The sequence below is a fragment of the Canis lupus genome, chromosome 3, assembly GCF_011100685.1.
Source record: "Canis lupus familiaris isolate Mischka breed German Shepherd chromosome 3, alternate assembly UU_Cfam_GSD_1.0, whole genome shotgun sequence".
Taxonomy (NCBI): domain Eukaryota; kingdom Metazoa; phylum Chordata; class Mammalia; order Carnivora; family Canidae; genus Canis; species Canis lupus.
This window is the reverse complement of record NC_049224.1, coordinates 25,395,780-25,420,494: the sequence shown is the minus strand read 5'-3', so window position 1 is coordinate 25,420,494 and position 24,715 is coordinate 25,395,780. Positions and strand designations below refer to the sequence as shown.

General features: G+C 36.9%; 1 protein-coding gene across 15 annotated transcripts in view; it reads left to right on the top strand.

The window, feature by feature from the left end:
* ATG10 (autophagy related 10) overlaps window positions 1-24,715 on the top strand; it is a 221,128-nt gene that overhangs the window by 131,450 nt on the left and 64,963 nt on the right. For all 15 annotated transcript variants that reach the window (XR_005356789.1, XR_005356790.1, XR_005356788.1 and 12 more), the window contains 2 exons: window positions 4,454-4,592; window positions 18,311-18,408. Coding sequence is in view for 11 of the 15 variants with exons in the window: in XM_038532420.1 (XP_038388348.1) it covers window positions 4,454-4,592; window positions 18,311-18,408 (237 nt within the window). In the remaining 4 variants the exon portion in view is untranslated. The remainder of the gene's footprint in view (window positions 1-4,453; window positions 4,593-18,310; window positions 18,409-24,715) is intronic.

The following is a 24,715-nucleotide window of genomic DNA, read 5'->3' as shown; positions in this document are numbered from 1 at the left end:
AAATAACTACTAGAACTGATAAAATGAGTTCAGTAAAGTTCAATGAACAAAAATATGTTGCATTCTATACACTAATAATGAAGCCACGAAAGAGAAATTAAGAAAACAACTGTGCTTACATTTGCATCAAAAATGATAAAATATCTAGGAATAAGCTTAATCAAAGAGGTGAAAGATCAGTACTAAAAACTATAAAGCAACAGTGATTAAAGACTATAAAGCAACAGTGATTAAAGAAATTGAAGATGACACAAGAAATGGAAAGACATTCCAACTCATGGGTTGGAAGAGCAAATATTGTTAAAATGTCCATTGTATGTGTGTGCCACGTCTTCCTCATATATTCATCAGTTGATGGTCACTTGGGCTACTTCCATAATTTGGCTTTTGTAAATAAAGCTGTTATTAACATCTGGGTGCATGTATCCCTTTGAATTAGTGTTTTTGTATTCTTTGGGTAAGTACCTAGTAGGGCAATTGCTGAATCATAGAATAGTTCTATTTTTAACTTTCTGAGGAAACTCCATATTGTTTTCCAGAGTGGCTGTACCAGTCTGCATTCCCACCAACAGTGCCAGAGGGTGCCCCTTTCTCCACACTCTAAGAAACACCTGTTGTTTCTTGTGTTGTCAATTTTAGCCATTCTGACAGGTGTGAAGTGATATTGTAATTTTGATCAGTGATGTTGAGCATCTTTTCATGTGTCTGTTGGCCATCTGCAGGTCTCCACTGGAAAAATATTTGTTCATGTCCTTTGCCCAGTTTTTGATTGGATGATTTTTTTTGGGGGGTGTTGAGTTTTATAAGTTCTTTATATATTTTAGATACTAATCCTTTATCAGATATGTCATTTGCTGCATATAGCTTCTCTCATTCAGTAGGTTGCCTTTTAGTTTTGCTGGTTGTTTCCATCACTATGCAGTCAGTAGCTTTTTATTTTGATGTAGTCCCAATAGTTTATTTTTACTTTTGTTTCCCTTGCTTCAGGAGACATATCTAGAAAAATTTTGCTATGGCTGATGTCAGAGAAACTAATGACTGTGCTCTCTTTTAGGATTTTTATGGTTTCATGTCTCACATTTAGGTCTTTAAACCATTTTGAGTTTATTTTTGGGTATGATGTAAGAAAGTGGTCTAGTTTCATTCTTTTGCATGTAGTTGTCCAGTTTTCCCAACATTGTTTGTTGAAGATACCATCTTTTTCCCATTGTATATTCTTTCCTCCTTTGTTTAAGATTAACTGACCATGTAGTTGTGGGTGTATTTCTGGGTTTCCATTCTGTTCTATCTGTTCTATTCCTATTCTGTTCTGTGGTCTTTTGTGATTCTACACAAATTTTAGGAATGTTTGTTCTAGTTCTGTGAAAAATGCTATTGATATTTTGATAGGGATTGCATTGAATGTGTAGATTGCTTTGGGTAGATAGATTTTGTTTTCAGGAGGAAGTTAGCAATTTTTTAAAAGTTTTTATTCAAATTCTAGTTAGATAACCTACAGTGTAATATTAGTTTCAGATGTATAATATAGTGATTCAACACTTCCATACAACACCTGGTGCTCATCAGAACAAGTGCACTGCTTAATCCTCATCACCTATTTAAACCATCCACCCACCCACTTCCCTTCTGGTAACCATCAGTTTGTTCTCTATAGTTAAGAATCTGTTCTTAGTTTGCCTTTTTCTTTTTTTTCCTCTTACTCGTTTGTTTTGTTTCTTAAATTCCACATATGAGTGAAATCATATGGTATTTGTGTTTCTCTAACTTATTTCACTTAGCATAATACTCTGTAGCTCCATCCCTGTTGCTGCAAATGTCAAGATTTCATTCTTATGTAATCAGTCAGTTAAGCCTCTGACTCCCGATTTTAGCTCAGATCATGATCTCAGGGTTGTGAGATTGAGCCCCCCTTGGGCTCCTTGTTCAGGAAGGAGTCTACTTAAAATTCTCTCTCTCCCTTCCTTCTGCCCCTCTGCCCCCACTCCCCTTTTGCACACACACATGCACCCTCTCTCTCTTTCTCTAAAAAAAATTCATACACATACATTCCTTGATTTAATTTTTCAGTTTTCATTCATGGACATCTTATCATGTCCTGCCATGTTAGTGCTGTATATTTTGCTGTGTTTTAATGACTTCACTATATTCCATTGCATGACTATGCCATAGTTTGTTGTTTTAACATTTCAATATTGCTAGATATTTTAGATTGATTATAATTTTCTGCTACTACGACTAATATTGCAATACATATCATAGCACATATATCCTAGTACATCTCTTTTTCTGTGGTACAGATTCCTAAAGGGGATATTGTATGAAAGGGTATGTGCATTTTAAAGATCAATCGATAACTGCCAATCCTCAGAAAAATAGTTATCAATTTATATTCCGCAAGAATTTAGGAGAATGTCTTTTCCCATATCCCATAAGTACTTGAACATTATTTGTTTCTAATTTTTGTGTATTTGATGAATTTTTAAATATTTTTTGGTTTTACTTTTTTAAAATATTTATTTATTTATTTTACAGAAAGAGAAAAAGACTGGGAGTAGGGGGTGAGACAGAGAGATAGAGAAAGAAAGAGAGAAGCAGACTCCCTGCTGAGCATGCAGCGACCCGTGACTCAATCACACTATCCTGAGATGATGACTTGAGCCAATATCAAGACCCTTAACTGACTGAGCCATCCAGGCTCCCCTATACTTCATGATTAAATTAATGATGGGTGGATGTATGTGTGTGTATGTGTTTGTTGGCCAAAAAATTCTAAAAGTCTGGAAAAATATACAGTCATCTGTTAAAAATGGTTACATACCTGAGGTATAGAAGTGTGGGGATGAGGGGAATTTATTTCACTTTTTATTTTATGTACTTGTACAGTATTTGCAGTGATTTTTCAAGAGGAGGGGGCAGAGGGAGAGAGAGAATCCTAAGCAGGCTCCACCCTGAGCACAAAGCCCAACACAGGGCTTGATCTCACAACCCCAAGATCATGACCTGAGCTGAAATCAAGAGTCAGATGCTAAACTGACTGAGCCACCCAGGTGCCCCTGCAATGATTTTTTTTTTTCACAAAGACATACTGCTTTTAATGTTAAAAAGAAAGGAAATTCTAAATGCTAAACAATCTAATCTTTGACCAGAAAGAAAGAATTTGATTTGAAGAACTGCTTCAAAAGGAGATATGGGTAAATTTGCCTAATGAAAATTCAAATAAAAAAATAGAAAAATCTCTTTCTCACTACTGCATTAACTTTCTGTATCTGGAATATATATTCCAGTGATTTCTCCCCGGTTATTTAATTTGTTGTGTTTAATTGATAGTGTTTACTGGAGTTTAGTGAAAACTATTTTGTAAGTATCTTCAGTTGTGATTTATCCAGTGTAATATCTCCCCCAATGAATTGACTGTGAGTGGGGAATTAGTAAAGCAGATACAGATCTGGAGAGTAGTCTGTGGCTTTACTTATCTCCACAGGAAACCTTATTTCATATTGATAAAGTTTGAAATCTTTCCTGTAACTCTTTCCAATTGTTCATTGTTGTTACTGCTTTAATGAGAGGTAGAAATGAGCCAAACCAACCTGCTTTTCTTTTACTTAATTTAATTTCAAAGGAAATTCTTCAACTCAAATAAATGAGTGTGGATGAACCTAGCTTCTGGCTCAACATGTCCAATTAATTGCTTCCAAACATTAAGATAAATTCCTCAGAAACACCCACAAATAATAATAATAAAAAATCCACCAGTAAAGAATGATTAGTGAGAAGTGAACTGGCTATAACCATCTTTGCTTACAAAAACCGTGTTTAAGTTGGCATTAATATTTGCCATCTATTATAAATATCAAGATTTATTGTAGAAATATACCACAGATAGCACAATAATAAAGAAAACAGACTCATATCAGGTTTTGAAATGTACCTAACAAACTCAACCTCTTGCACAATAACTTTCTTATTCAAAATGGAACTGGGAATTGTTCAGCACACAATGAATCATCTTTTGGCAAGTACAATAGAATCTTCAGGGACATTTCACAGCCTCTTGTTCAATTGTTAGGATGTTTTTAGCTTTCACAGGTAGGGAAGAAGGTAGCTTGTATAGCCATCGTCTTGTTGCTAAAATTGTAAAGATTTTTCAGTGTTGCTGTTGCAATAGATCTTTTGCTTTTTTTTTCCCTTCCTGTTTCTTTACCCAGAGCTGCTTTGTCTCTCAAAAACAATCTGGAATTACTTAATGCTAATGTTTTCTGGTTTTACTATTTACCCAGGACTCAAACGTTAAACATTAATGTTGGAAACTCCCTTTTCCTTACCTCATAGTCCTATATTTATTTAACTGTTATTTTGCCAGAAGAAATCCTCCTCTTTCTCTTTCTGTGTTAATGTCCATTTTTAAAAATTTTAACTGATAAACACATTTTATTTTTGCTTTGCTCTTTTTCAGGAGGCTTTAGAATTACCCCTGGATGATTTTGAAAAGACTGAGACCACAACGGGAAGCGAAGTGATTAAATATGAGTATCATGTCTTGTACTCCTGTAGCTACCAAGTGCCTGTGCTTTACTTTAGGGCAAGCTTTTTAGGTAAGACCATGTCGCCTGCTAAATGGAAATTCATAACATTTACATATAAGGCAGAAAGCAGATTTAGAAAATTATTCTTGAGAGAAAAAAAATAGAGTTAAAAATAAGAAAACTGTGGGTGAGGTAAGGTTTTACCAGTAAATTTTCTCATGCTTTAGAAAGAGTATCAAGACTTCAGAGTGAATGATATCATCCCAGCCTTAAGTCTGATCTTCAGATTCTTGGCCTCCTGCCCAACGTTGACTAAGCCCCCTGGCCCTTTCTCTTTTCCTTAAACAAGTAGGAACAACTTAAAGCTACAATGTTTATGTACTTGTAACTTTACAGTAAAAATTTCTTTCAGTCTTAAGCAATTCTGCTAACTCAAAAGCCCCCATGCTTCCTTCCCCAAATGCTAATAATTATTTTGAGAACTGTTTATCAATTAGTTCAAGCTATATTTAAAAATAGCACTAACATTTCCTTCGGCCATCTATACATCTCCACTGCCGGAGCTTCCTGCCATGCTGTTACTCAACTCATTCCCCTTGCCAAGAAGGTGGAACACCCTGTCTCCTCTGAGGCCTTGGCTAATAAAGCTTATTTAATCAGCAGCCACATGGAGTTCTTACCCTCTAGGGCAGCAGTGACTCCCCTTCTATTCCTCTGACTAAACCGGGTCAGCACTGCAAGGCCTTGCCCCCCTGGGCTTGGGGAGGGAGAGGAACTGCTTCCCCAGCTCACCCCCTACCCTATTTCTCATTTCTCCTTTTCTATCTGGCCTTATCAGCAGCATTTTGCATTTTGAACAGCCTTCTAACTTTTCTGGATAGCTAAGACATCTGAATTTAGCCAGTGATATTTTATTTTTAATTAAAAAGTAGCTTAAGCTGCTTTGAATGTGTATTTGGTAGATTTAATCACTTGCTGCCTTATATTGTTTAATGGTCTCTAATTTTGCAGTGTTGGCGGTTTAGCAAGCACTTAGGATTTAAAACACAAGAACAAATTCTCATAGACTCCCTGGTGAGAAGATTTTAATCTGAGGTGCAGTTCCTAAGAACTGACAATTTGGGGTAAATTTTCAACATGGGACTTGGGGAATTGAGGACACTGATAGTTACTAATTCACGAACTCTTGCTGCAGATTTATCCATATGATTATTATAGGCCTTAGAAACACTCACTTTATTGTTGTAATTCTCTTTGGTTTGAAGCCCAGAGGTTAAAGGAGGTTTGTTGTCAGTGAACTTTGTTATACTAAAAAGTAGAAGGGGATATATTTGTTTACCATGGGGGAGGGAAATATTTCTCTTGGATTTGGTTTGCAGTGGCTCTACCTAGTATCTTTCTAGATTCAAAGACATATCAAGGCTGCAGGTAGAGGAAATAGGACACTACTTCTTCAATACTGTACTTTCATATAATTAGTATGCACCATAAGCAGTTAATCACCAGAGAAGAGCTCCCAGAGACAAAACAAGTTGTTTAGCTTGTCAGCATTAGGGAATCGGAGGTGTTGAAACATGACTGCTTCTAGCTGGAAGTGGGTCTTGCCTAGGCTGGTAGATGAGCTCATACGTGTACTTTGCTCTTATGTGCCAACAGCTCCCCTTACAGTACAGCACAGTAATTGTTCCTGCAAGTCCAATTATATTTTAATGAAATTTGTAGACTTCCTAAGATCTTTTCTTTATGATGGTTTTCTATTTCTTAAATAATAATAATAATAAACAAATACTCCACTAGCTTTCTTGGATCCTATCTATATACTTGTAAGACACCTTTTATTTATGCTTAATAAAAGAAAACTAAAATGAGCTACTTATTTTATGTGGCAGCCTTCCTTGTTCCTCCTTCCCCGTTCTGTGTTGTATGGAATGAGCATTAGGATTTTTCAAATTCCAGAATTCATTTGGTATTTATTCAGGTACATTAAAATATCTAATTTAATTTGTCAAAGCATACTGAATGTTTTCTTGTGGAGAAATATGAAAAATGGTTCTTTCTTTTATCATATCCTAAGAATTTCTTTTCTCTTTTCTACTAACTTAACCTAATGGGTGTTCAAAAAAATGTTTCGCCCTTTACTCTAGTCATAATTTTTCATTTATTCCCCTTTTTCTGTGATATCTGATTACTCTGGCTCTCCATCTGTTTGTTAACCAGATCTCTGTCAGTGTGGATTCCTAACATCTTCCTCTTACTCCAGGTCCAGATTTTTCTTTGTCTTATTCTAACAGAGTTCCGACCTAGAAAGAGGATGATTATAAAATTTCTTGCTCAGGGGTCTTTTTTGTTGCTTCAGAAATAGTTCACTTAGCCCTGTTTTTGACAGATATTTAGAATTTCTTTTGCATTTGGTTGTTAGTAAAAATTAGTTGCTCTGCTCTGCATTTTCTTCTGCTACCTTTTTTTTTTAAGTAAAGCAATTAGTAATAGTAGTTCCCATTTAAATTGACATGATCTTTTCTTTTATCAGCTGGTTTAGATTCTAGAAGAAATATTTATTGTGTTTCTTAAAATACAAATCCATTGGATTGTGATTACTTCTTATTCCTCTATATTGGCCAGTGTCCACCAGGCATACTGTTGCCTAGGATTCAGCTAACATGGCACATGCTTTTGTCACTCCCATGTCATATCATATCACAGCACATCATTTCACATCATATCATATGTAATATCACAGTATTACAGAATTGTTTGTCCCCTATAAAATGGTAAGTGAGAAAATAGAGCTGTAAGGTAAAAAAGAGGGAGGAAGGAAATTAATAGTGAGTACCTACAGCCTACAAAGTAATAAGCCTTACTCATGGCAGTGTGTGTGTGTGTGTGTGTGTGTGTGTGTGTGAGAGAGAGAGAGAGAGAGAGAGAGAGAGAGAGAGAGAAAGAGAGACAGAGACAGAGAATAATAAGTATGTGACATTTGTTATTTGTCTTATTCATTTTGACACCCACAGTATCAACTGTGATACAGTTTCAGCAAGTATTTATTGAATTAATCAATGATGAGGGATTTCTAACCATTTCTGCATACAACCCAAAGATGGAAACATTGTGATAGTGCCTGATTTTTAAATTGCAGAACTGCTCTGATAGGTTATAAGGAAGATGTACAAGAGTGGTGTTGTTGTCTCCGGGAAACTCAGGACCCAAAACATGTATGTGCCTTTACTCTTTAGTTTGATCCTTCTCATACATTGCAGAAGTGGTTGACTAAGGAAAATGGAAAATCTTGAGTACTCAAAGACTGGGCATCTAAACTAGCTGAGTAGCTGCTCCACTTCTGTAAACACGTATTTTTGTTGGATCCTTGAAGGCACACAGCCAAATTGTGATAGCATTCTGCTGCTGAGTACCTCTCATTCCTACTACTTGGACGTTTAGGACCTGGGTTCCCTAGGGGGTAACATGGATATAAGAAGAGAAATAAATCCTTTCCTGTATTATTTTTTCCCCTAATTACTTTTGTCATTTGAAATTTGGAAGAAGTAGTGGAACACAATACCATTTGTTACCCAGCAGTGGGTAAGACATAACTACATTCCTGTGAAATAGTAATAAATAGCCTATATTTGGATAGTGCTTAGTAGTTTATGAGTCCATTCTCACAAAATACTGCCATCTTCAGTGCTCACTGTATCCATCCACCCAACTATTTTTGAAGCATGCTATTTTAAAGAAGAGTATTTGTATCATGCAAAAGGCTTTGTCTATTGCCCATGATTCCAGCACCTTTTTATGTCCTATTTTTCCTTTTTGAGAGCTTGGTTTTGGTAAAGGCTGGTGGCAAGTGTTAGGAATGTAGTTAAAACCTTAATTATAAACATAATGTCATAGGGCTTCACCAGAGTCCTAAGCTTACATGGTTTCCCCTTTCATTGCAACTAGAGATTTCTATATTTATTTCAGCTTGAATTCTGATTTATTCCTGCTCTTTCTTCTTTTCCTTTGTTCTCAATCTCTATTGAAAAATAGACCAAGTGGTTCTTCTCATTTTCAAAATATTTAATTCTTTGGCTGACATATGGGTTCTTCTTGGGAACTGTTTTGACATATTTCTTTAATTAGTCAGAAGAGCTGCTTTTGAATAGGGAAGGAAACATTTCTTCCATTCAGCAACTGAATGTCTGTTCTTTCTGGAGATCCATTCTATTATTGGCCCAGGAAGTAATAGTATAGAACTAAAAACGTAACCCAGATATTTCATGTGGAAGATTTGTCCACTTGTTATATGCCCAAAGGATGCTCATGGAGGAACAGAGAGAAAAAAATCGCCAAAAAATAATGATCTCTCAAAGGCAAACCATGATAAAGGCTAGCAAAAAAGTAAGAATAATGGAAAGTTTGGACTTAAGCAGTGTATAAAACATCAAGGAAGGGGAAGAAGAGGCTTGTTCAACATGATCTGGAACAAGAAGTCTTTAGAGTACATAGAAAAGAATGACAGGAAAACAGAAAGATGGAGTTGGAGAAGTTGGAGAATAAAAGTAAAATGTCCAAGGCTCTGTCCAACAACTTGCAAGAGAAGGTTACAGGTTGGCTTTTCTGAAAAGGCTGGGAAAAGCAATGGGGATGAGGAGAGTGAGTGCCAAGCTGTAGGGCTGAAGAGAGCATGGCATATTTGGCAAACAGTGCGAGGCCAGTTTGGAGTAAAGGTTTCCCGAAGATTAACTAGAAGAAATGTTTGGAAAAATACGTTGAGGTCAAATTATGAAAGAGATAATAGATTGGAAGGGTTGCCAGCACAGTGAGAGTTAAGGCAGCTTGTTGAACAGGAAAGAAAATATGGATTAGAGAGGTACTTAAAGATTGGAGCAAAATGATTCTAGTTAATTATTACAATGAGCAGAACATTGAAAATGATTTGACAGATAATTTAGAGTCTTATTTTTACTGTAGAGAATCTTTAAGAAAGTTCAAATGTGCCACATTTACTTATATAAAGTTATAAAGCTATGATAATGGAATGGAACACGAATTTTGGTAGATTTAAAAGAGATTCTAGGAAATAAAATGAGATTTAAGAGCAAACAGTGAAAGTTATTCAGAAAAATAATGAAAAGTTATTTGATTAATACAAAGATATTCAGATTGAAAACTCCAAACATTTGAGAAAATTTAATAAGAATTATTTGTTGAACCATGTAAATACTTGATATAGTATGGAAAGTTAGGATGCTTGTTTAAAACATATGATGGGGGGATCCCTGGGTGGCTCAGCGGTTTAGCGCCTGCCTTTGCCCGGGGCGTGCCATCCTGGAGTCTCGGGATCGAGTTCCGCGTCGGGCTCCCTGCATGGAGTCTGCTTTCCCTCTGCCTGTGTCTCTGCCTCTCTCTCTATGTCTATCATGAATAAATAAATTAAAAAAAAATAAAACATATGATGGGAATAGAATCCCATTGAAAAATCATGCCCGGTTTTAAAAATGTTTTAAAGAAAAAAATGCTAGAGAAGTGTGAAACAAAACTACAGGGAGAACTAATTAGCCAAAATATTTACTCTAACCTGTGTTAGTACAAAATACCATATATACAAAAAGCAACAGATTTTAAGTGGATCCAAGGGCCAGAAGAGGACATGAAAAGGTAAATTTATTTTCTTACCTTCAATAGACTATATTTTAGCTTTCTTAGATAGAGTAAGGAAGAAACATTTCTTTGCTTAAGGAAGAAACATTTCTTTGCTTACTCTTGGCAAAATGGTTCGTATTTTGGAAAGAAGAAACATTTCTTTGCTTACTCTTGGCAGAATGGTTCCTATTTGAAACATCCATGGGGTGCCTGGGTGACTCCGTTGGTTAAGCATCTGCCTTTGGCTCAGATCATGATCCCAGGGTCCTGAGACTGAGCCCTGTCCTGACTCCCTGCTCAGTGGGGATTCTGCTTCTCCCTCTGACTCTCCCCTCCTTGTGCTCTCTCTCAAATAAATAAAATGTTTTTTAAAAAAGAGAAACATCCATTAAAATATACATGAGTGCCTACTGTGTGCACAGCACAGAAATTCATTAGCCTGTTTTCTAAATCTGGTGAAAAAGAACACTGCTCACCTTGAAACTAGGTTATTGCTTTTCTCCTTCTTTAAAGTCGTCAAAGCACAGCTCTTTAAGTTTATGTATTATGTGCTATGCTTAGAAGGTAGAGGATCCTCTGGGGAGAGGATCAAATTAGATTGATACACAAGGTACTGCTATAGGCATAGTAGGTCCAAGTTCTGGAGGTACTGAGTTTTTTTTTTTTTTAAGATTTTATTTATTTATTCATGAGAGAGAGAGAGAGAGAGAGAGAGAGAGGCAGAGACACAGGCAGAGGGAGAAGCAGACTCCCTGCAGGGAGCCCAATGTGGGACTCGATCCCAGGTCTCCAGATCACACCCTGGGCTAAAGGTGGTGCTGAGCCACCCAGGCTGCCCTTTGAGGTACTGCGGTTTGAAGAGAGCCAGGAGTCCAAAAATACTGAGTACTGGGATGCCAGACCAAGAGGTTGGAATCAAAGCCACAGAACACTTTGTATAGAGTGTCTTCTGTTTTACAACCAGAAGACTTAACATTGTAAATATTCATCTGGTGATTTGGTCCTTGGAATGCTGATGAATAGGAGCATCTCAAAGCTGATGTCTCAGGGTGCCTGGGTGGCTCAGTTGTTAGGTGTCTGACTCTTGTTTTTGGCTCAGGTCATAATTTCAGGGTTGTGAGATCCAGCCACAGGTCAGTCTCCAAATAGCTGTGGGGGGCGGTGGGGAGGAAGGAGGGGAGTCTGCTTGAAGATTCTCTCCCTCTGCCCCAATGCCCGCTCACTCTCTGTTCCTTTCTTTCTCTCCAATAAATAAATCTTTAAAAAAAAGTTGATGTCTCAGGTATCTTGTGGATCCAATGTTGCTTCACTTGGGACATTTTCTGATTAAGAGATTCCTCATTAGGTTTATATGTACTTCTACTAGGTAAGTGTTTAACTTAAGTGACAGGTTATAGCATCACTTGCATTATTATCAGTTATCTAACATAGTATGTGGACAGTTTATAATTACTCAGAATTACACTTCTTTGTCCTCTTTGCCGTATTTCTCATAAAAATAGATTGCAACATACATAGACTTTCTCATGTAATTAAAAGATGTCTTATATTTGTTTTTACTCCAATTACTAGACAAATATATAACACTTAAAAGATTTGCACTGGGTAATTTAAAAAATACATAACGATTAAGCAAGACTTTCAAACCACTTATTTGGGCTGTATTCGTTAGATATACCTGGTTGCAAATAATTGGACCTATGATAAGTAGAAAAGTGCTTAATGGAAAGGTAGAACTTAGAGTCAACTGATTGCGTTAGAATGACAAGATGAGGAATGTCTACCTCATTTTGGTGTTAGTGGTGAAAAATGAAGCTCCGCCTTCTACTTATTTTTGAATTTCTCTCCCAAATTAGAAGTATGTTTGGATGCTGAAAAATCATATATCCACTATGTCTCCATCTACTTGATACTATAGATTTATATAAATACAGGTTTTTAAAAAATATATAAATTGTGATTTTTTTATCATGATTATTCAGTCATTATTCTTAGTAATAATTGTGCTATTTGCTCTAGAAATAATATTGAATGTTCATCTATCCAATCATTCGAAAATATTTTTTGCAGAAGACATGAAGATATCTGTGGCATGTGGAGATGAACAAAGGAAATCAGAGCTGGATGTTGCCCTCAAGGAGCATATAGTCTAATGAAGGAAACAAAACAAGTCTGAAATTCACTGTAACAAGTAGAATATATTAAGAGCCATAATAGAGGTAAAAATTGCCACCAGGCAGAGTAGATTGGTGGTTGCCAAGAGCTGGATAATAGGAAAAAGGAGGAAAAAATGATCTGTCCAAGGGTACAGATTTCATTTATAAGATGAGTAAGTTCTGGGGATCTAAAAATGTGTACCATGGTATCTAGGGTTAACAACATGTAATATCATACACTTGAAAGTTACTAAGAGAGTAGATTTTAAATGTTCTATCTACACAAACACACACACACTATGTGAGGTGATGGATGTGATGACTAACATACGGTGGTAAACGTTTTCTAATATACATGTATCAAATCATGTTGTACACCTTAAATTTACACAATGTTGTATGTCCATTATATTTCAGTAAATCTGGGGGAAAAATCGCTACTAGGGCTCAGAGGACAGAAATTATCTTGAGCTGCAGTGATTAGGAGACACTGGGGCTGCACGTTGGATTTGTCCATGCAGTGATGAGTGAAAGGGCAAGCCAGCCTAGTAAGATACCCAGGACAGGGGCCCCTGGGTGGCTCAATTGGTTAAATATCTGCTTCAGCTCAGGTCATGATCCCAGAGTCCTGGGATTGAGTCCTGGTTGGACTCCCTGCTCAGTGGGGAGTCTGTTTCTCTCTCTCCCTCTCGCGCTCCCCTAACCTGTGCTCTCTCTCTGCCAAATAAATAAATAAATAAAATTTAAAAACCCCTAAAACCCAGGAAAGGCAAAATCCTAGATACTCTGAGGTTAGGCAGTGTGGGTGGAGACTATGAGTGATGAGAACAACAGCACAACTAATACATGTGCATTGCTTTAAATGGTTTGCAGAGAGCTCCTGGGTACAGAGACATTGAGTATAGTGGTGAAGGTGCAGGGTCTGGAACCAGAAAGCCTTGGTTCTGATTCCTAGCTGTGCGACTAACTGCATGTCCTGGGGAGCAATTATTAAACTTTTTGTTTTCTTTCATCTGGAAAATAATTGAGATAGTAATAATAATACTAATAATACCTACCTCATAGAGTTTTGAGGTTTGTGAGCTAATATATGAAATGGCGCTTGGCGTCTAGTATCTTTCAACAATGCTAGCCGTGTTATGTATTTTGATCCTCACAATAACAGTGTAAGGTAGGAGTTGTGATTATCCTTGTGCATGTACATAAGAACTGAGTGCTTAAAAAAAAAACAAAAAACTTAGTGCTTGAAGGGGTTAAATGATTTATTCAAAGGTACATAAAAAATTATGGGGTTGAGATTCAAACTCTCATTTTTTTTATTGCATGATAAAGTAACCAAAATCTAAGAAACATACAAGTTAACCAATATCATATGTCAGTAGAGAGAAGTTGCCATAATCTGTATTTTTGGAATTTTCATTCAGATTTCCTGAGATTAATTAAGATTAATAAAGATATAAAGTACTAAAAAATGAATGTAAGGATAAATAAAAATGACAGAATTAGGCAGCATAGTAACTGATATGAATGTACCTGAACAATTAACACTCATTTCATATCACAATGTAATTTTCTCACTGAAGCAAAAATGAATTTTCCCCTTTGGTGGAGCATCATCTCTGCCTTACTGTGGAGTATGACATGAATTTTTATATCCTTCAAAGCTCTCTTGAAGACAATATATTAAATAATGACATATTTCAGTGTGAATAATCCACTTTTCCTTTTTATTTCTAGTGGCCATATTCAGAACATTATTCTTAAACTTACTGTAGATAATGTTTACTCTCTGCAATCTTCATTTTAGGGCTTAGGAAATTTTAGTGAAACCATGCACAATAGGATAAAGGTGACTTCAGCATGCTTTCACTACAGTTAGGTGGTACCAGTGAAATCTCTCATGCTGTTATTTGATTCATGAAAACTAATAGCCCTGAGAAATTTAATTTAGAGAGCTGCACGTTTTGAGTAATGTATAGATTACTTGACACGTAGGTTATTATTCAATTGAGAGATTTTATATGAAAATTGCTAAATTAAATGCTACTGGCAGTTGCTAAAGATTGTACTTTTTAATTATTCTATTTTTCATCCAATGTATCTTCTTCTTTTGTCATTGACATTCTAGATCGCTGACAGAATATTCCTTTAGCTCTAATATGTATTATCGTTCCAGGAGATAGAGGCACACAGTAGGCACTCAATAAACACTTGCTAAATAAACGGCCTTAATTTACCATGCTTACTTTGTGGATTGCTGCTGAAATTATTTCAGCTTCTGCTTCAATTTTTCAAGTATGCAGGGGATCTTACTGAACTTCTCAGCCTCAGTGAGATTAATGAGATTTCTAAGCATGTTAAAATTGGTGCTATCGAATATCATGGGTCTATAACTAGAGAGTTGTTGATTGAGTATGCTTATGTCTCCTCTGGCTGAGGCCAGACAGAAAAAAAATAGACCCTCTTAACAGGGCTTAAAGTTTCTGATCGCAGATACCTTCAACTGAACATGAAGGCACGTAATAATGTGTTTCATGAGCTTAACCAAGTATTTGTTTATGCCCACAATTTAATTTTAGGTTGAGGTTTTGGGTCTTTGGTTTTCATAAATACATAGATAGAGTCAAAATCACAAAAGTTCTTCGAGTTTCTGCAATATTTAAGTTTCAGTTTTATGACGTGATTTTTGAAATATATTTGATGATCTCAGTTTAATGGCTTCAGTGGAATTTCAGAAGGTTCCCTTTGGTTTTAAAATAATTAGAATCGCAACCATATTTTGAATATATTTTATGCATCAATAGCGTATGGCATGGTTTTGGAGATATTGCAAAATATTTTGTTTTAGCAGAAAAGATCACAAAACTAACTTCTGTATGTCTTTGATCATGAAGGCACGAGCTGTGACTAGGCAAGTTGATGATGAAGGCTTAGAGAAAAGAACCCATATCACAGTTCATGAAGTCATTATTGTCATATCTGTATGTGAGAGTGAATATTACCTAGATCATCTGCATTGTAGATCATCAGCAGAAGCTGGAGAGATCCCCTCTTATCATAGTAGCCTGCACACACGCTCATTTGATCATCATTAATACGTGCATTTTTAAACAGTCTCTAAATGCGTTAGAGAATGCAATCACGTCTATTCACTGTTCTCTTTCTAGCAAGTGGGTAGCACTCTTAGAAACATGCACGTAGGAGCATCACGCCTCTTTTTATGTTTTGAATTTATTATTTTTAACTCTGTATCTCTTATTCTAAGTTGACCAGATTACTTTTTTTAGGTCTTGTGCTGTAAGATGTTAACTTTTTTTCCCAGTAAATTTAGTGTTATCTGAAAACTTACGTCACATATGCTCAATTCTGGCATCAAATCTAATGAAAATATTCTATTACATTTGTTCTGGGTCTTTCCACATTGTTGCTAGCTGCTGATTATTGCATTTTGTATGAATGGTTCCAGCAGAGTATGTGGGGGGTTTGGCGGTGGTAATATCCGAGCCACTCACTCCATCCTTAGATTGTAGGCTGAAACATTTTAAGGAGTAAAATTAAAATCATCACTGATGGCCAGATATTAAACCAAGCATTCTTCTCCAGATCTGCAAAGCCTTTATCTATCTTAGAGGAAATAAAGTTAAGGAGGGCATCCTTTCATTTATAATTTATTCAGTAAATATTTATAAAGCATTTGCAATGTGTGAATGGAAGTTGGAACTACATGGTGGGGCTGCAGTGGTGAATGCATAGGCGCAGTCTCCACCCTCAGAGGCTGTAGGGAATGGCGGGAAGGGCACTGAGACTTGAATTCCAGCTCAGCGCATCCAGGAGCTGGCTGCATAATTTTGGCTGATGTATATTTCCCAAGACCTTGGTTTCCTTATTTATAAAATGACTAATTACACCAGCTCTCACATTTTATTATCCTACAACTTGATTTCTTATAACTTTGACATCTGAAAATTATTGTAAAAGCTTCTTTTTATAATTTGATTATTTGGTTTACTATTTGACATTGAGGTACTTAAGATCCTATTCCCCTCTTCCAACATCAGTACACACACACACACACACACACACACACGTGTGTGTGTGTGCATGTGCTTATTTTGAGGATGTGTAGTGCTTACCTTAAGGGCAAAGTTTTGCCCTGTTCTGTAAATGTGTTCAGAAAACAATATAAAACAGACACTGAAGGCAGCTTGTTTTTAACTTGTAGCTAAACATGACATTCAAATGTTAATTGGATGAATAAATCTTGTTCATTTTACAGACATGGAAATGTCAATGGAATAAAACTATTTATCACAAGATAATGGTCTCCTGCCGCCAGATAAATGCCAAGATGAAGATACTTATTGAAAATGTATCAAAATATTCTATTGCTATTTATTGAAAATAAAGGTTGAGGGAAAGTTCAACTTTTCAGGTCAAACATGAGAAATGCCCTGCGTATGGCATTAGTATATTATATCGTCAAACACAATGTGCATCGTGTAGAAACATGAGAAAATTCTAAGAAATAGTGGTCTATAAATGAATCCTTTAGCTTTCTAGTATGAGAAGTACTGCAGTGGTGCAGTGGAGGCTGGGAGGAGATACCTGCTATGTATTAAACTCTGACTGTGTGCCTGGCACAGTCCTGGGTGTGTTCACTTATGCAAGCCTGTTCACATGAACAAGATTTGAGAAGGATAATTATCCTCATTTACAGGTAAAGTTGAAAGCCAGGTAACTTGCTGTCGCATAGGGCATAAGTGCCGACACCAGAGTTTAAACTTAGCCTGGGCTCCAAGTCCAGTGCTTTTCTCCTACACTGTACATCTCTACTTAAACTCCAGGAGTCTGAGTACAATACCTTTTGCTTTGGTGTGTATTTGTGTGTGGGGGGGTATTGGGATGGATTATTTCCCTTAGTTTTATTGCATCCAATGACCAAATACATCTTTAGGTCTAATGATTTGACATACTGATGAGTTTTCTTTAAATGCTCTTGTCCACTTGCCTGAGAAAAAGAACACACCCATAAGTTCTGAGGATTTGATAGCTCTGAATGGGCCAAATAGCGTTAAATTTTAGTAGTAAGGCCACATTCTGTCCAGCACTGTGCAGTTTCAAAGTCTCTAGGTAATTTCTTCTTTCTACTTTATTTTACAAATTTAAATACCTGTTTTTCTACTTGTGCCATAGTGGCTTGTTATGAATATAAGTGAATTGGTGAAGCTGTTTAAAGAAAAACAGAATTATTGTTTACTAGATATTTTCCTAATCTCTTCATGCCAATTCCTGCTCATGTCCCTCCACCCTTAACAATTCCCTTTCTCCACCTGCCACAAACACTGGATGTTACTGTCTCCCTCCTCTGGACTGTGTGAGAACTGCAGTTTGAACTGCACTCTTGGCAACAACCACTTTCTACCTAGTATTTTAGTATTAATATACTGTTGATATACTTGTCATAGCTTCCCTAATAGATGGTAGGCTTCTTACTAGGAGAAATTGTGTGCTTTCCTTTTCTCTATTCCCCATGGTACTGAACAGAGTGATTCGAACATTACAGATAGTCAATGAGAGAGTGAAAGAAGCATGTGTATGTACCGTCTTTGATTTCAGAACTAGAGGAAGTATTAAGATTTCAGAGGTATTCATAGTGCACCCTTGTGAATATGGGAGTCTGTGTACCTGGTCCTTTGCCTGTGCTTGTACCTATCAGTTTTCTCTAAAATACATTTGGACCTTATTTATTTTGCGTAATTCCTATAGGCAATGAATGAGCAGATAATTGAACTGCTAGATGGTTACAAAGGAGAGAAGCTTGAATGTTTAAATTTCCCTCAGGAAGAAAATAGTAATTCATATAGCACTCTTTTGATATATAAGTAATATGTATACTAGCAAAGATTTCTTTTTTTAAAATCATAACATTCTTCTAGTAGTTTCAGATAAAGCACCATTGTGTCAAATGGATTACTGACCAATGGTCTTTGCCATGTGCTTTTGCAGATGGAAGACCTTTAGCTCTGAAGGACATATGGGAAGGAACTCATGAATGCTATAAGACCCGGCTGCTGCAGGAGCCATGGGACACCATTACCCAACAGGTTAGAGAGTATTTTTATTTTATTATATGTGATTTTTTCCCTCTGCTGCTCATCTTCTAGTTCTCTCTCCTCTACTCTTTTTTCCCCTATTTCATTCCTCTACATCCTTACAGATTTCAGCTCAAAGACAGTTTCCTTTGAAACACCTTCTCAGAGTTCGTTTCTTTTCCTTATTATAGCTCTCAAAGCAATTGTGTGTGCTTATCACAATTTAAATTATATATTTGGATAGTTTTCTTTTAATTAATGTCTTTCTTTGTCATTGTACTATGCATTCCCATGTAGGCAGAACTTTTTTTTCCCCTCTCTCTCTCTCTCTCTCTCTCTGTTTTTTAAAGATTTATTTATTTATTTTAGAGAGGGAGAGTGCTCAGCATGAGTGGGGTGAGAAGTGGGGGAGGGAGAGGGAGAGAGTGAATCTCAAGCAGATTCTGTGCTGAGCTCGATCTCACCATCCTGAAATCATGGCCTGAGCTGAAACCAACAAGAGTTGATGCTTAACTAACTGTGCCACTCAGGCACCCCTTTTTTTCTCTTTATCATGCACCCAGCACTGGCACAGCACTTATCATATAGTGAGTGCTCAATAAAAATGTATTAAGTAAAAGAGAATAGAAACTAAGTTGGCATATTCACTAAGAAGTACATGATTTAGCTTGTGTTACCTACAGTGCTTCAGAATTTTACTCATAGGTACATTTGCAAAAAAAAAATTAACTTCTGATTAATAATAGGTTTTCAATAGCAATCTGAAAAAAGTAGAGAAAATACATCTTCAAAAGTAGATATAAAAAGTAGATTTGCAAAAGTAGGGAAAAATAGATCTGTCAATCATATAAGTCATTATTACTGCCTTGCTAAAATCAGCAGTTAATTATTTTAGAAATGTAAAAATACTCATCACCTTGCAACCAATCATGGTCTCCTTAAAAATAATTTTTACTTATATCAAAAAACTTATTTTTTCCCAGCCTCTGTTAAGCTTAATCAAAGCTTCCTTTAAAAATGATTTTATCAGCCATTTAGAATTTTTATGCCCTCTTATGTGTTTGATCATAATAATGACAATTTACCTCCCAATCAACGTTAAGAATCCTTAGCATCTTGTAAGTAGTTCTTTGACAGTGACTTCAAATGACCATTTTCTAGGTTTTAATTGAGGACAAAACTAGGTTTAAATACATGCATATTTCACACAGCCCCTAGAGTTAGTCCTTTCCTTTCCCTTCCCACCATTGCCCTCTTAGATAAAGTCTTATAGCCTCACCTGGAACAATTAGTAAGGCCTCACACCTCTGGTCTTCTGCTCCTTCCTTCATGCCCCTACCCTTCGTCACATCCTCCTAACCATGATACACATATCTTGCCTGTGCACAGACCTGCAGTAGCCATCCAAAGGCCTGTGACATGTGGTCTAAGTGCCTCACCTGGGCTCCAGTGGCTGCCACTCCCTGGCTCCAACCTGCCCTTTCAAACTTATCTTCTACTCCACTGCACACAGGCTCAGCTCCTGCCAGCCATAGCTGTTCATTTCCCAGAAGCCGTTCTGTGCAGTTTGTTCTTGGAATTCTTTCCAGACTTAATGTCTTCCTGTGGCCTTTGTTCTGTCTTTATATTTCCTCTTTGTTCTCTCATGATTCTTTCTTAAGACCACTTCAGGTCACAAAAATGGCCCCCTCTAAAATCCCAGTTCTGTAGACTATAGACATGGGGTTGCTATGAAGAAAAATAATGAGATATATAAGAAAATCCATCATGAAGATTTTTGGCAAGAACATTTTATTTTATCAAAGCGTTTTAGATTAACCTTTAAGTATCAAGGTGAGGGACGCCTGGGTGGCTCAGTGGTTGAGCGTCTGCCTTTGGCCCAGGGCATGATCCCGGGATCCAGGATCGAGTCCCACATTGGGCTCCTTGCAGGGAGCCTGCTTCTTCCTCGGCCTGTGTCTCTGCCTCTCTCCGTGTCTCTCAAGAATAAATAAATAAAATCTTTTAAAAATAAAGTGTCAAGGTGAATGCTAACAGTTTCAGCTTCCAGTGTCCTGCCAGTGACCACAGGCTATCTAAAAATGTATACTATAGTGTCAGAATCCACAGGACCCAGAAAATGTTTGGTTGTAAGAGTCAAGGAAGATGGCAAAGGTTAGAGGCAAAAGATAGATGGCAGAGACATCCAAAAACACATATGTATGTAACTTTAGTGCCTTTTTTCTCTGCTCCTTTTCACTTACATTTTGCATTATGTTCTTGAGCCCATTTCTCATCCTTTCCCTTTTACTATCACTAGCAGTCCTGTTATTAATTTCAGTGCAAGCCTATAGCACAATTTCTGGTGATCTATGTCATTTTGGGTTTTAATTCTGTGTGTCTGTGTTTTGACTTGTGACATTTGAACAAGACTGAACTCAACTGTATGTTCTTAGTTTCCTAATATGATGTTGCCAATAGATACCTTGCTATTGATAGAACTAAGTTGTTAAACCAACCAAATGAAACAATCTGTGCATTGATTGCTTTTAAAGGGATTGACTAATATCTTTTAATTTGTAGACACTTACATGTCGTGTAGACAGCCTGTTAGTGGACCATCTTTTCCTACCTGTCATAGTATAGTAGTAGTGATCAAATCCAACCACAATACGCATTATTATTTCTAACACTCAAGTGTGTGGCTCACTTAATGGGAGAAATAGTTGATATAACCAAACTACAACACAACTGTAGCATTTAAATATTCCTTTGGGATTTGTCTTATGGGGATTAATCTGTGGACAGCTTTCCCACTTTTGACAACAAACTTTGTTTAAGCTTTAGAATTGCTCATCACAGTGCATATGCAGGCATTAAAAACTTAGTCAGGGAAACTCACTTGTCACCATCGCATTACTTGGCTTTTGAAAGTCATCATGAACCATCTCCTTTTGTGGTCTTGGCTTTTAATCCCAGATTAGCTAATGGCTTGGTATTTACGTGCTCTTCTTTGCTTGAGATCTTGGAGAGAGTAGGTCTTCATTTTTGTAAAGACACTTGTGCTGAAAAAGTAGAGTGTCCTCAGTGGGGTGAATGGGAGGTTGCACTAGGGGAGAATGAGCTGATACAATTTTGGTGGCACCAAACAGTAGATAGCATTTTGCAAAATTACACTAAAGAACCATTAGCTTGCAGACTGAACATGTTAATAATATCCTGTCCTTCAGAGTGGCTTAAAAACAAAAGCAGCCTTCGCACAATATAAAATTCATTTCACTTCATTTCCAGGCTTGATTGTACTCATATAGTTTGTTGCTCTTCATCTTTAGTAATCACACTTCTGTTCTCTGAGCATTTGTCTTGATGATAAGGACCTGTTCATGTCAGACATGAACCCTCTCTTTTGATGACAAGCCACTAATGAATCTCATACATTTGATTATGGTGATTACTTACCTGCTTCTGTCCAACATTACGAATTACCTATTATTTCAACCCTGTAGCCTAATAAAGAACTTCTGAAAGAAAGTTAACAGATGCCTAGGTTGGATCTGCCCAAATTGGTACAATGAATGTTTCAATAATAATTACTTGCAGGTGTGGGCTGTATGTTTTAGGTAAAGAGCCCCTGCAATCCTGGCTCAGACTAAAAGTCATAAGAAAGCATACCTTGAATTTTGCTTGAAGATGTTTGTATTTATGTATGTGGGTGTGTAAACAGTCAGATAAGTAATTTTTTTTTACTGTTTTCTTGTTTTTAAGCTTTATATTATGGAAAATTATAAATATATACAAGAGTAAGGAAAATAGTATAATAATACATTTGCAAACTAATGGCCAGTCTTATTTTTTTAGTATCTCACCCAATCTGGAATTTTATTTTACTTTATTTTATTTTATTTTATTTTATTTTATTTTATTTTATTTTATTTTATAGATTTTATTTATTTATTCATGAGAGACACAGAGAGAGAGAGAGAGGCAGAGACACAGGCAGAGGGAGAAGCAGGCTCCATGTAGGGAGCCCGACATAGGACTCGATCCTGGGTCTCTGGGATCACACCCTGGGCCAAAGGCGGTGGTGCTAAACCACTGAGCCACTCGGGCTGCCCCTAATCTGGAATTTTAAAAAGCAAATCCTAGACATCCTATCTCATTCATTCAAATTTAAGTATATATCTTTAAAAGATAAGGGCTTTGTACCAATTTTTATAGCAGCTTTATCCATGATTGCCCAAATGGAAACAACTCTGATGCCCTTCAGACCATGGAGATTAAACAAAATGGTACTCCTTACTAGGTAATCCTATTCAGTAATAGAAAGGAATCCAACTACTGATATGCTGAACAATGTGGATGAGTGTTCAGAGAATTATTCTGAGTACAAAAAGGCAGTCCCAAAAGGTTGTGTAGTTTATGATTCCACTTATTTTGAAATGACAAAAATATAGATTAGAGAAGGGATTTGTTGTTATTGGGTGTTAGAGAAGGAGTTATAAGTGGGACAGAAGAGATTGTGGCTATGCAAGGCAACATGAAGGAACCAATGGAAATGTAGCCATGGGAATGTCCTATATCTGACTCTATCAATGTTAGTATCTTGTTGTGGTATTGTACTATTGTTTTGCAAGGTGTTTCCACTGGGGAGCTGGTGAAGGATATGAATAATCTTTCTGTGTGATTTCTTACAACTGCATTTGGAATCTATAGTTATCTCAAAATAAAAAGTTTAATTAAAAAGAGGTAAGGACTTGGGACTCCTGGGTGGCTCAGCGGTTGAGCGTCTGCCTTTGGCTCAAGGCGTGATCCCGGAGTCCTGGGATCGAGTACCGCATCAGTCTCCCTGCATGGAGCCTGCTTCTCCCTCTTTCTGTGCTCTGCCTCTCTCTCTGTGTCTCCCATGAGTGAATAAATAAAATCTTAAAAAAAAAAGGTAAGGACTCTTAATAAACATAACCACATTTCTGTTATCACAAAAAATTGTTAGTAATTTCTTAATATCATTAAATAAGCAATTGGTGCTTAAATTTGCACAATTTTAAAAAATTTTTTACGGTTTCTATGAATCAAGATTCAAATAAGGTTTATACATTAAAATGGTTAGCATCTCTTCAGATGTTTGAAACAAAGATTCTCATTCCTCTCTCTTTTTCCTTATAAATTTTTGTTGAAGAAACAAGGTTGTTTGTACTATAGTATTTGTAGTCTGTTTTGTTTGTTTATTTCCTATTAATATCTGGTGGTGGTTGGTGTGTTCCTCCCTGAGTTTTCCATAAACTGCTAGTTAGATCTGGAGGCTTGATCAGATTCAGGTTTGTTTTGGGAGGCAATACTTCATAGGTGATTTTGGATACTCTTGTCAAAAGGCACATAATGTTTGGTTATTGTTCTTTTTTGTGGTGGTAGCAGCCATTCATGATTACTGCCTAGATCCATTAACTCATTAGGGTTTGCAAATGGTGATGCTCTAATTCCCTCATTCATTATTTATTAACTGAACTGCTTTCTAACAGCAGTTTCCCTCACCGCTTATTACTTGAGGTATGCTTGTATAGAAAGTGCAGGATAAATGTTTCTAGCTTTTAAGATAATGAGCTGGTTCTCTAGCGTCCAAAGGTGACCAAGAAAGTTTTCTTATGTATTTTTGTGGACTCATGAATATAAATGTTTTATGCATTTCAGTTCATTATAGTAATTATCTTTATTGTTGCTTGATTGTTGCAATGACATGGATGAAACAATGCTAAGTGAAATAAGTCAGTCAGAGAAAGAAGAATGCCATATGATTTCACTCATATGTGGAATTTAAGAAACAAAACAGATGAACATAGGGAAGGGAAGGAAAAATAAATTAACAGAGAGGGAGACAAACCATAAGAGACTCTTAACTGTAGGAAACAAACTGAGGGTTGCAGGAGGGGAAGTGGGTCGGGGGATGGGATAACTGGGTGATGGGCATTAAGGAGGGTACATGAGGGGGATCCCTGGGTGGCGCAGTGGTTTGGCGCCTGCCTTTGGCCCAGGGCGTGATCCTGGAGACCCGGGATCGAATCCCACGTCGGACTCCCGGTGCCTGGAGCCTGCTTCTCCCTCTGCCTGTGTCTCTGCCTCTCTCTCTCTCTGTGTGTGACTATCATAAATAAATAAAAATTTAAAAAAAAAAAAAAAAAGGAGGGTACATGAGGGATGCCTGTGTGGCTTAGTGGTTGAGTGTCTGCCTTCGGCTCAAGGTGTGATCACGGTGAGGGGATACAGTCCCGCATCCGGCTGCCTGTGAGGAGCTTGCTTCTCCTATCTGCCTCCCTCTCTGTGTGTCTCTCATGAAAAAATAAATAAA